Source organism: Nycticebus coucang, chromosome 7 (genome assembly GCF_027406575.1).
Source record: "Nycticebus coucang isolate mNycCou1 chromosome 7, mNycCou1.pri, whole genome shotgun sequence".
Taxonomy (NCBI): domain Eukaryota; kingdom Metazoa; phylum Chordata; class Mammalia; order Primates; family Lorisidae; genus Nycticebus; species Nycticebus coucang.
In genome coordinates, this window is record NC_069786.1 from 54,212,254 (window position 1) to 54,225,591 (window position 13,338).

Genomic DNA, 13,338 nt, shown 5'->3' on the forward strand with positions numbered 1-13,338 from the left:
TTGGCTTAGGTATTTTCTGAAATACCTCTGGAAAGTAAGCATCAAAGTGATGGAGGAATCATGTATGAAATTCTGCGTCCCAAGGAAACCCTAAAAGATTAATAGTTCTAAGGACTTCTGTATTCCCCCATGTATGGGTAGAACAGCTGTGCAGAAATCTTGGCTTGCCGGAGAACGAGGTAGAGACCCAGGGAAGGAAGCCAAGACATAAATTACTGTCTCCATGTTCAATATGTTTAGCCCTGAGAGGGTTTGTCTTCTTTAGTTGAGAAAGCTTGTTTCTCTGACAGTGGAGGTGAGATCAGACTTCATGTTTTGCCAGTGGGCATCACTTTACAGGATAAATATATAATAATATATATATATATATAAACCTAGCCTCTCACTGAAATATGTCCGTCCCCCTCACCCCCCGTCCCCCGGAAACACTGCAGTCTAATAAAGAAGCAAAGTGTTTCTTGAAAAGGTTTGAAAAAACCTAGGGAAGCTTTGTTGTCATCTGCCTGTTCATTTATTGTGAAAGGTGGATCCTAATTTGTGAATTCCTTTCTTTTATTCTGACTTCAGAAGACGCTGTACCTACCTGTCATTATGTTTGTTACACATTCTGGGGCTCATATATTTGGTGATCATAATTTAGACGAAGATATAATGTATGTACAAATATATTTTCTACCACAGGAAAAATATATGTACTCTCATTTCAGTGTAATTATAGCATGTTGAGAAGTTTTGAAGAGATAAAGAATCAATGATTGAATGATAAATTTATTTCTAATGTCTTAAATATAAAGGTTTTTGAATCACGTGAAATGTATCACTGTAATAGGTAAACTAACATATTTGTGGAATTGCAAATAGAAATTATTGGTTGGGTAAATAATACTGTGGAGTGCCAGTGTTTTCTGTTCTCTAGAGGAGAAGGTAAAGTTATTAAAAATTAATCTGTAGAAATGCTTCTGGAAAAATTACTTCTAATACTAATTATAGAACATTATTATTCGTGTTCCAGTTTTAATGGTGCTAAGTTATAGTGGGCTTTCTACCCATATTTGTTTTACTTAATCTAAAGAGTCTGTGTGCTGTAATTTTTTAAATGCTAATCTGCAAGACTGTGTATTTTTTTTTTTAAGGCATGAGCAGGTAAACAAAAATAGTAACAGTCGTTGTTACATTATTCAGAATGCTTTTACTGTCAAGAAAGTGCTACATCTCATTACAATTTTAAGCCTTTTTTCCCATTGTGTTTCATCCTACAAATAATCCCGTAACAAGTGAGTATCTGCTGGCTATTTTTTATAGTTTTAAGTGTTCAAGAGCTCATTTTGTTACCTTGAAATCATAGTGTTTACAAAAGTTTTCATATTACATGAATTCTAGTGAATTCATGGTAAAGGACCTGCCGGATCCTTAGAGAATGAGAACAAAACATCCTGAGAGTGCTGAGGATGCTCTGTCTTGTCCACGTCACTGTGGGGTTGAGAACAGGGGTGTGGCTGACGTCAGGAGCAGCCAGCCCGCAGCTGGCCTTTGCCCAACTATAAATGACCTTCAGAGTCTCATACTGACTGGAGAGTGTTTTTTTGCTCTACTGAGTGTTACGGTAGCACCTTGTATTGATAAAGCTGTGGAGAACTCGGTACTTTCACCTGCCTGCTTTTATGCCACCATTAACAAAAACAGTGCTTGTACTTTTGTTCAAGATACTCATGAACTATAGAGATAGAGCCTAGACTCTGCTAAAAAAAGAATAATAATAATAATGAGAAATCTACCAGAGAATTTTACAAAGCAATCATAATGCATCTGTAGAGATAAGTTGATTTCCATAGAACCCTACCTGGTGGGCCTGCCTTCCTCTTTAACCTCATGTTTGTGGAGCACCTTGAGTGCTCAATTTGTCATGTCTTGTGTCCCTGATCCTTGAGGTATAGCCGTGCCCGTTACTTGATGTATAAGCACAGAGCCCTATCAGGAAGTAGCTCTCAGATGGTGGTGAATCACATTTCCTTTGGGGCTCTCAGATTCCGTTTTGAAATGAAAACGTTTGTCTGGATAATCTCTCAGTTATAAGACGGTATAAACCTGAACTCTTTATTTTAGCAAGTGGGGAGCCAGTAGCTAAAACCCACCTTGGTTCATTTAGTTTCTTTCCATGTCACATTGCTGTCCAAGGTAGGTGGTAATCATTCACTTTAGAGTCTTCATGTATTTACTAACTTTCTTGTCACTCCTCACCAAGCAACATGTTTATCACTCATATTCAGGCCTATTTGCTTTCAGTTTTGATTTGATTGAGCTAACAGGATGGGAACGATCCTATCTTTTTATAATTAGTTACTATGTTAATTATCAGCAATTTTTCATAGCAAATATTACGTTGACTGACTCCAGATAAATTTGTGCTTTCTCTTGCTTATGTTTGGAATGTAATTTTAGTTGATATTCTTACCAAGTGATAAATTTTACTTACTAATGATGAAAAATCACAAACTTGTGACCATCCTAATAGAGGCAATACTAATTCAGTCTTTTTAAGAAAACATTTGGATTTGAAATCTACTTATCATGGAATTTCCATGTATGTAATTTGAGTAAAAATATTTTAAACGATTTAATGTGTGTGTACTACTAATTTTGTACTTTTCCTTTATACTAGAAGGAAGGTGAACAAGAATATGGTATGTGAGTTCCTATAAAAACAACAGTTTTTGTTTGTGACTTTTTTTTTTTTTTTTTTTTATTGTTGGGGATTCATTGAGGGTACAATAAGCCAGTTACACTGATTGCAATTGTTAGGTAAAGTCCCTCTTGCAATCATGTCTTGCCCCCATAAAGTGTGACACGCACCAAGGCCCCACCCACCTCCCTCCTTCCCTCTTTCTGTTTCCCCCCCATAACCTTAATTGTCATTAATTGTCCTCATATCAAAATTGAGTACCTAGGATTCGTGCTTCTCCATTCTTGTGATGCTTTACTAAGAATAATGTCTTCCACATCCATCCAGGTTAATACGAAGGATGTAAAGTCTCCATTTTTTTTAATGGCTGAATAGTATTCCATGGTATACATATACCACATTAACAGCTTGTTAATCCATTCCTGGGTTGGTGGGCATTTACGCTGTTTCCACATTTTGGCAATGGTAAATTGAGCTGCAATAAACAGTCTAGTACAAGTGTCCTTATGATAAAAGGATTTCTTTCCTTCTGGGTAGATGCCCAGTAATGGGATTGCAGGATCAAATGGGAGGTCTAGCTTGAGTGCTTTGAGGTTTCTCCATACTTCCTTCCAGAAAGGTTGTACTAGTTTGCAGTCCTACCAGCAGTGTCAAAGTGTTCCCTTCTCTCCACATCCACGCCAGCATCTGCAGTTTTGAGATTTTGTGATGTGGGCCATTCTCACTGGGGTTAGATGATATCTCAGGGTTGTTTTGATTTGCATTTCTCTAATATATAGAGATGATGAACATTTTTTCATGTGTTTGTTAGCCATTCGTCTGTCGTCTTTAGAGAAAGTTCTATTCATGTCTCTTGCCCATTGATATAAGGGATTGTTGGCTTTTTTCATGTGGATTAATTTGAGTTCTCTATAGATCCTAGTTATCAAGCTTTTGTCTGATTGAAAATATGCAAAGATCCTTTCCCATTGTGTAGGTTGTCTCTTTGCTTTGGTTATTGTCTCCTTAGCTGTACAGAAGCTTTTCAGTTTAATGAAGTCCCATTTGTTTATTTTTGTTGTTGTTGCAATTGCCATGGCAGTCTTCTTCATGAAGTCTTTCCCCAGGCCAATATCTTCCAGTGTTTTTCCTATGCTTTCTTGGAGGATTTTTATTGTTTCATGCCTTAAGTTTAAGTCCTTTATCCATCTTGAATCAATTTTTATGAGTGGGGAAAGGTGTGGGTCCAGTTTCAGTCTTTTACATGTAGACACCCAGTTCTCCCAACACCATTTATTGAATAGGGAGTCTTTCTCCCAAGGTATGTTCTTGTTTGGTTTATCAAAGATTAGGTGGTTGTAAAATGTTACTTTCATTTCTTGGTTTTCAATTCGATTCCAAGTGTCTATGTCTCTGTTTTTGTGCCAGTACCATGCTGTCTTGACCACTATGGCTTTGTAGTACAGACTAAAATCTGGTATGCTGAATGCCCCCAGCTTTATTTTTGTTACAGAGAACTGCCTTAGCTATACGGGGTTTTTTCCGGTTCCATACAAAACACAGAATCATTTTTTCCAAATCTTGAAAGTACGATGTTGGTATTTTGATAGGAATGGCATTGAATAGGTAGATTGCTTTGGGAAGTATAGACATTTTAACAATGTTGATTCTTCCCATCCATGAGCATGGTATGTTCTTCCATTTGTTAATATCCTCTGCTATTTCCTTTCTGAGGATTTCATAGTTTTCTTTATAGATGTCCTTCACCTCCTTCGTTAGGTATATTCCTAGGTATTTCATTTTCTTTGAGACTATGGTGAAGGGAGTTGTGTCCTTAATTAGCTTCTCATCTTGACTGTTATTGGTGTACACAAAGGCTACTGACTTGTGGACATTGATTTTATATTCTGAAACATTACTGTATTTTTTGATGACTTCTAGGAGTCTTGTGGTTGAGTCTTTGGGGTTCTCTAAGTATAAGATCATGTCGTCAGCAAAGAGGGAGAGTTTGATCTCCTCTGCTCCCATTTGGATTCCCTTTATTTCCTTGTCTTGCCTAATTGTATTGGCTAGAACTTCCAGCACTATGTTGAATAGTAAAGGTGACAGAGGACAACCTTGTCTGGTTCCAGTTCTAAGAGGAAAAGCTTTGAGTTTTACTCCATTCAGTAAAATATTGGCTGTGGGTTTGTCATAGATAGCTTCAATCAGTTTTAGAAATGTGCCACCTATGCCTATACTCTTCAGTGTTCTAATTAGAAAAGGATGCTGGATTTTATCAAATGCTTTTTCTGCATCTATTGAGAGGATCATGTGATCTTTATTTTTGCCTCTGTTAATATGGTGGATAACGTTTATAGACTTGCGTATGTTAAACCAGCCTTGCATCCCTGGGATGAAGCCTACTTGATCATGATGAATGACTTTTTTGATGATAAGCTGTAATCTATTGGCTAGGATTTTGTTGAGAATTTTTGCGTCTATGTTTGTGACTTTTTTTTAAGAAAAGAAAAATACAATGATAAATAGTCAAATTGTATTTCATAATATTTAATAAATGTTATTAGTTTGCTGTTTATATCCCAAATTTTGTGGTATAAAATTTCCAGTGTTTTTCTGTAAGAATTATATGTGAACTAATAGACGTTTTTCCAAACCACTCTGAACGTTAGCTTCTAGCAGGGACAATATGTAGGTGTCATCTTAGGTACTGACATTTAAAGACGTACGAGACAGTGTTCCCCACCCCAGTGCTCCACTTAGTGAGACTGGAAGGTCTGGAGGGCAAGGAGAGAGTAACTTGAGCCATGTAATGATAGAAATGAGCATTCTCGATTTGCTATCACCACCAGAAAATAGCTAACAGTTGAGGAATGAATTTCAGTGTTTCAAACCATTTAATAATTTGTTATTATTTTTTTCAGAAAATTTATTTTGCTGTCAAGGGAAAGTTTTATTTTGAAAATACATATGGATTGTGGTGGGCGCCTGTAGTCTCAGCTACTCGGGAGGCTGAGGCAAGAGAATAGCTTAAGCCCAAGAGTTTGAGGTTGCTGTGAGCTGTGACTTCACGGCACTCTATTGAGGACGACATAGTGAGACTCTGTCTCAAAAAAAAAAAATACACATGGAGTCCTTTTCACACCTGCACACCTGGCATCCCTCTTTTGTAAACTTATTCATTTGGCGTTTAGACTTAGCAGTTGATCCTGTTGGTTAGGATTTTAATCAGGGCTTATGTTTTTTGCCTCACCGTGACTTTCTCAATTCCTACTGACATGTTTTTCCTGCCCTTACTTAGGCTTACGGAGTTCCTATGCTAGCCAGCACAGTCAGCTTGGGCAAGACCTTCGTTCAACTGTGTCTCCAGACTTACACATCACTCCTATATACGAGGGGAGGACCTATTACAGCCCAGTGTATCGTAGCCCAAACCACGGAACTGTGGAGCTCCAAGGGTCGCAGACAGCATTGTATCGCACCGGCTCAGGTGGGCGTCAGCTCTGTCCAGCTGATCTCTCTATTTCACAGCCCTGACAGTGCAAACATTTTATCAAGATTGGGTTCCCTGTCAGAAAGAAATGATCTTGCCCATTTGGTTGTCAGATAAGCAGCTTGACAGCAAATCAATAAGCAGTAAAACAGAAGCTCATTTAGTACCTATTTTTAGGTAATGTATTTTCACCTTAGTATTTTCACCTTAGTACAATCTAATCAATGAACATAGTGATTGTACTGTTAATTCAGGAATAAATTTGTTAAACTATAAATCGAACTGTCCTCCGATTGGAAGTGTATTCAGTGTAGAAAGGAAAGCATTTGTTGGGAAATTTCTTTGTAATTTTTGTTTCTGAACAAGTTTTTGGACAAAATCCATATGGAATTAATTGGCTGTCTGATTCGCTTCTATGGAGCCCAAGTGCATTTGGCATTACACTTTAAGTGTTGGGCTCCCTCTGAATCCGTAAGTGTGGAATGTGAAGTAGATATCCTTGGTGATGGACTCAAACTGGGACAGGATGCAGTAGTATCATCTATAAGAACAGTGAGCTGGGGCTTCACCCCTTGTACTCACAGCCCTCACATTTATGCCACAGCATAGCCGCTGAGAGCAGAGGCTGCAGTCCATGTTGGTGTGAGCTACCAGGTTATGCTGTAGAGCTGGCTCGTGGAGTCCCAAGAGGCTTCTTTTTTTAAAAAAAAAAGAAGTAGTACAGATTTGCTAACTGCCCACAGATGAACTCCAGGTTGCACAGGTAACCCCTCAAAGGCACAGCTGTAGGAGACACTTCCCAGAACACAAGGAGGGAGAAGGGTATGTTTGAATGGGTTCTTTGCCAGAAACTGACAGCTTGGTTCATTGAGGGATTTTTCTTCTAATAGGATGTGCCAGTTTTTACATTAGTGATGAAGTATTTCACTTGTTTTTATGTCTATAAATTGAGGAATTTGCTATATAGGATTAAGAAATAGAGAAGGTTAAGATCTTTATAAATACATGAAGAATATGAATATAGCATTAGACAGATAATTGCCGCTATAATTAAAGAAATGCCAAATACAATGTATAGTACCTTTATACGTATTTATTATGCAGTAATTTTGAGAGTAGCCATAGAGTATGTTAATCCTCTTTCTTTCTTGTGAAATAGATTGTCCAATGTTACCAAGATCCACAAGTCTAGAAATAAAATGCATAGTAGTCCTCCTTATCCATGGGGCATATGTTCTAAGACGCCCATTAGATAAATGAAACCACAGATACCAAGCCCTTATGTACAGACAGTGCCAAAAATATATATACACATTTTAAGAGATGTTATCTATGTATTACTTTTCACAGTTGAATTGAAGGTACTGTTATTGGTCAAATGTACCTAGACATTCTATACACACCCCTTTAACCTGCAATTTGTATACCTTGAGAATGATTTTACTTCTGATTTCGCTTAAAACATGTATACATGCTTTTTCCTATGTTCCTAAATTAAACTTTCCTAATATAAAGTTTAATTTATACGTTAGACACAGTAAGAGATTAATAACAATGATTAAATGAAAGAATTAAGTAAAATAAAGTTATTTGACCATAAGCACTGCAATACCACAACAGTTAGTCTGGTAGCCAGCATGGCTACTAAGTGACTAACAGGTGAGTAGATGCTGGACAGGATACGCCAGACAGAGGGATGATTCACATCCCAGGGGAAGGGAGCTCGGTGCAGCGGATTGCCTTGTGCCGTTCAGAGCAGTGGGCAGTTTAAAACTTGCACATATTTCTGAAATTTTCTATTTGATATTTTTGGAACATGGTTGACCCCAGGCAACTGAAACCATGGAGAGCAAAACCTCAGATAAGAGAGGACTACTGTATACACATAGCAAAATATGTAACCTGTATATACCCTGTTAAAAATTTGGCAGTTTCAGTTATTTACAAATTTGACTATTTTGTTTTTTACCACTAAAATGAAATTATGAAATTTTTCTATTTTATTATTTATCTCTGAGATTGATTTCATGCTTATATTTCTCATAGAGTTATAAGATATAAATTTTAATGAGCGTATTAAGACCTATTTTAAACAGATTTATAATTTTATTTTTGTTCCTTCTTCCTAATAAAATTGACAAAAATATTATTGAAAATTTAGGTACCCTTTTTTAGTGCTAATGAGCTAGATGTATAAAATCTAAAAGCAAGCAATTTATGTAATTGCCAAAAACTATAGTCCTTAAAATTAAAAACATTTTACCTATTAAAAGATAGTTATCTCTGGAGAGCTTACTAATCTTTTTCAAAATGTTGACTTTCTAGTAGGTATTGGAAATCTACAAAGGACGTCCAGCCAACGAAGTACCCTTACATACCAAAGAAATAATTATGCTCTGAACACAACTGCTACCTACGCAGAGCCCTACAGGCCAATACAATACCGAGTTCAAGAGTGCAATTATAACAGGCTCCAGCATGCAGCGCCGGCTGATGATGGCACCACGAGATCTCCATCAATAGACAGCATTCAGAAAGACCCCAGGCACGTACCAGTTAGGAGTCTCCAGAAGGCTGTAGTGTTACAGGAAACACCTAGTTCCTCCAGTCTCACTTTTTAAAGATTGCCAAGCCTATTATAATATCAGTAATTCCTTATCTCTTAACACTTCTAGGTATATTCTAGTTCTGTAGGTCACTGAGGTTAATTTCATTTTAAAGATAGATTCCTTCTTATTTTAATAATAATTTAGAGAATGAATAGATCTATGGGAATATCGCATTCATCACTGAAATACTTCACTAAGCCAATTACCTGGGTGACTTCTTAGTCAGAATTGAACAAAAGAGTTTGACAGATCATTTTAGGCTTTTTCTCTTATCCTGACCAACTTCTTGGAGGAAAGCTTTTTAAAATATTTGTCAAATAATGGATATTTCCTTTTTCTAATTTTGTTTGACCCTGTATACAATATTTTTTATTAAGATAAGTGTGAGTCATTTAGTACTTGATTGATGGAAAAACTGGCTTTGTCTTTAATGAAAGCCATTTAGAATATTCAGGAAATAATATTTTGAAGTTAAAAGAATTTTTCTTTTAGTTTTATTTTGAAAGAGTGAAATGGATGCTACATTTTAAGCAGCTGTAGTGTTATTTTAAGGCGTGTATGCAAGATTTCATTCACTCTTTGCCCACAAATAGTTGCTTCACTGGAAAGTTGTTATAATTATTAATTCATTTCTGGCAGTCTACCATTTTATTTAAATGAATATGAATTAAAATGATGAGTGAGGTTTGGTCCGTAAAACAAAATAACTAAAGGTACTTTAGAGTGGAATGGGAAGTCCATTACTTCACTAAAAGCATTTCACCTACTTACTTTTATGCCTAAAATTCTGTAAGTCTTATACATATATTTGGTTCTGCTATTTCTGGCTTGTCATCTTTTTGTTATTTTAAAGATTTTTTTTAAAAAAATTTATCTAAGACACCCCAAGTTATCAAAAAAATATTCTCACTGATTTTGTTTTTTAAAATCCTCAAAATGACAAAAGATTAAGGTACCCAAATAGAGGCAGAAATTCCCAAAAGAGTTTGAATTGTAGGTAATTTAGACTATACTACTTGGCTGGACCTGTAGAGAAAATAATAGCTGCGTAGAAAAGCAGAGAAGTGTGATTAGAGTTTTGAGTTTTCATATGAAGACTTCAGTTTTGACCTCTAATATGAGTTGATTCCCTATAAACAAGGATTTCATGTATGATAATATACTTTAGCATAATTTCATAGTCTAATGCATAAAACTGTTATGGCTAGCTTTGATTATATGAAACTTTACTGATAATGCATCTCATAAGAGGAATAAATGATTATCTCATCATGGTAGCTACATTTATTCTACCTGAAACTAGAATTCAGGTGAATTTGGAATTTGAATATTTAAACCAAATATTATAAAAGCTCATGACAGCTGTTAATTTTCAGTTTTGAAAATAACAATTTCAATATTTTTATTCAGTTATAAATCTTTCTTTATCATTAATGCTATATCATAGTTAGCCTGAAAAATTCTTTATAAAACTGAAGAAGTTACTGATCTTGGATATATATTTTAAAAACTGAGTTTTCTTTTTATAGTTGTCTACTTGGAAGCCAAATCTATTTGTTAGTAATACAAATGATACTTCTAAAAGGAGTAACATAGAAGACTTCCTATAATTTAAGTTTCCATCTCAACTCCTGTCCCTTAGTCCCTTTCTTGTGTTGAATATTACTTGCAACAAATTCGCTCCACTTCAGTTTCTCTGAAAATATTTTTATTTCATGCCTTTTTAAAGGATACTTTCACTAGGGGCGGCGCCTGTGGCTCAGTCAGTAAGGCGCCGGCCCCATATACCGAGGGTGGCGGGTTCAAACTGCAACAAAAAAATAGCCGGGCGTTGTGGCGGGCGCCTGTAGTCCCAGCTACTCGGGAGGCTGAGGCAAGAGAATCGCTTAAGCCCAGGAGTTGGAGGTTGCTGTGAGCTTGTGTGACGCCACGGCACTCTACCGAGGGCCATAAAGTGAGACTCTGTCTCTACAATAAAAAAAAAAAAAAAAGGATACTTTTACTAGGTAATAAAGTTCAGAATTTACAATTGTGGATTTTTTTTCTTTTAGAACTTTAAAAGATGTCATTAATTTTCTTCAGTCCTCTAATGAAAAATCAGTCATTTGTATCGTTCTTCTTTTTATGTAATATATGTTCTTTCTGGCTGCTTTTCTAGTTTTCTTTCCATTTAATGAGCTTGCAGTCGATTCTCGGTATGTAGGTTGATGTCAGAATTGGAGATTTTTCAGTCATTAATTTCTTTAAATTTTTTTCTGTCACAAATATATTCCTTTCCTTCTGGGACTCTCCCCAACATAGTAGATCACTTTATTATTTTAAAGATTAGTGAAGCTCTGTTCATTTTTTTCAAAATCTTTTTTTCCTCTATGTTCTTCTGTTTGGATTTTTTTTTTTGTCAGTATTTTCAAAGTAAGTGTCCTTTGTCCCTACACCCATCAATCTATTGTTAAGTTCATCAAAAAATACTTTTTATTAAAAATATTTAAATTGGGGTTTTTTTTATAGTTCCAATGTCTCATGAGATTTCCCCATCCGTTCACTCCTTATATAAATTATTTTCTTTAAGTCTTTGAACACATTTATAATAACCATTTTAAATTACTGATGATAATTCCAACATCTTGGTTATCTCTGGGTCTGTTTTTATTGGCTAGGTTTTTACATCTTTATGAATCATATGTTTCTGTTTCTTCTCATGTCTAGTAATTTTTAATTATATGGTGACTATTGTAGATGATACATTACAGGGAATCTGAATTATGTTGTATCTTGCTAGGGTGCTGAGTTTTGTTATAATAGGTAACTAAATTACTAGCACAGCCTTTTGATTCTGTCAAGATTTTTTCTTTATTAGGTCTATTTCCGATTGGTTTTATACCTAGAACATAGTCCTTACTCCTAAGAGAAGGCCTTTATGGAGTCTTGACTAAATTCCCAAGGTGCTCAGAGCATCTGCACTCTGAGTAGGCTGGGAATCCAGTAACCTGGTACATGTTACCACTCAGTCATGCAACAGCCACTCTCTGCCAGCCTGCAGATGTGCAGCTGCTCCTATATGGGCCTGCAGATGCACAGCCCAGTTTTCAGCTGAGAACTATGTGCAGTTCACATATAAACCTATAGAATCACCTCTGCACAGCTCCTTTGTATCCCAGCCCTGCACATTCTAGCCATGTTAGCACCCCCAAATTCCAGTGACTCTTCGTCGACTCACTAAGTCCATCATTTAGTACTTGGGTCCAGCTTCCAAATCATGGTCCAGAAGGTGCCCCCCGGGCAGAACACCAATATGGGACTCCTCTCAAGGATTACATTCTTGTGTTATCTGTTTCCTGGGACCTAAAAAAAAGTTTCTTATCTATTTATCTCAGTTTTACACTTGCTGATGTGGAAAGGCAAAATCCAGTACCAGTTATTCTATCATGGCTAGAAACAGAAATCTGGGCTGAGGTTTTAATGAAGCAACTCCTGGCAAACATTGATGCCATCCAGCAAGTACACAAATTGATAGCAGTTTTTCCAGGGTAAATTTCTGCTGAGCTTAAATCAAGGTTGGAGCTGAAGCCAAGCAAGCCTAATTGCTCAGCTCAGCTGGAGCCTACTCTTTCTGCTGCGTGGCTGTCATGGCCCCCAGGGATGTCAGGAAATCTTGACCATCACTGTGCCATTTAAAGAGGACAAAAATACATATTTGTAATGATTGTGAATCATCAAAGAAATTAAATTCCATTCCTTGCACTCTATCATTTACTACATAGATTTGCATAACAGGCTTTAGACAGATTTTCATCAGAAATGGTTAACATAGTTTCAGTGCATGAAAGGGAAACTGTTACAGATAACGCCTCTATTTAGAAGAGCTCGTTTCTGAGGGATGATGAATATTAACAAAATATCTGTATCCTAATTTAAAGTATATAAAATATTTTAATATTAATTATCACAGCCAACCTATGGAGAAGATAGAAATGATAGTTTTATTGTTACTATTTTACAGATGGGTAAACTGAGCTCCAAATAATAAACTATTTTTCAAAATTACATTGTAATCAAAGGGCCTGAGTCTTAACCCCAAGGAAACTAACTCTAAATTCTGTGCATCATGTGCTGTGTTATCTCACCTCTCGTGGCATTGGCCGTATTATTTATGTCTGACATTCTCAAGCCACAGTCTCCGTCTCAACCCTGACTTCAGTTTTTAGATCCTCTGGCTGTTATGCAAAAATGGATTAGGAGGAGGAGGTGACATTTGAAGCAGAGAGAACATATAGGAGATTATTAGAATAGTCCAGGCAAGATGGAGAAAATGGATGGATTTGATTTATATTAAATATTTTAGAGATAGTCAACAGGACTACTGATGGATTGGATGAGGAAGATAAGGAAAAGAGAGAAATCAAAAACAGGTGTACTTTGTTTTGAGTAACTGTGTGGATTCTTGTGTAAATAGTGGTTAGTCTCCTTGCCATCATTCTGTTCTGATTCTGATACGCTGTCTGCACGTCCATCAGAGTTACCTTTGTGTAAATGTGACCACGTTGCATGCTGTCTCTCTCCTGCTTCAAAACCTTCAT

General features: G+C 36.3%; 1 protein-coding gene across 13 annotated transcripts in view; it reads left to right on the top strand.

Annotated features, from left to right (window-relative positions):
• PKP4 (plakophilin 4) overlaps nucleotides 1–13,338 on the top strand; it is a 259,640-nt gene that overhangs the window by 203,781 nt on the left and 42,521 nt on the right. For 10 of the 13 annotated variants that reach the window (XM_053596431.1, XM_053596429.1, XM_053596439.1 and 7 more), the window contains 2 exons: nucleotides 5,961–6,149; nucleotides 8,478–8,701. In XM_053596431.1, coding sequence (XP_053452406.1) covers nucleotides 5,961–6,149; nucleotides 8,478–8,701 — 413 coding nt within the window. The remainder of the gene's footprint in view (nucleotides 1–5,960; nucleotides 6,150–8,477; nucleotides 8,702–13,338) is intronic. The other 3 variants (XM_053596434.1, XM_053596442.1, XM_053596438.1) reach the window with 1 other exon arrangement.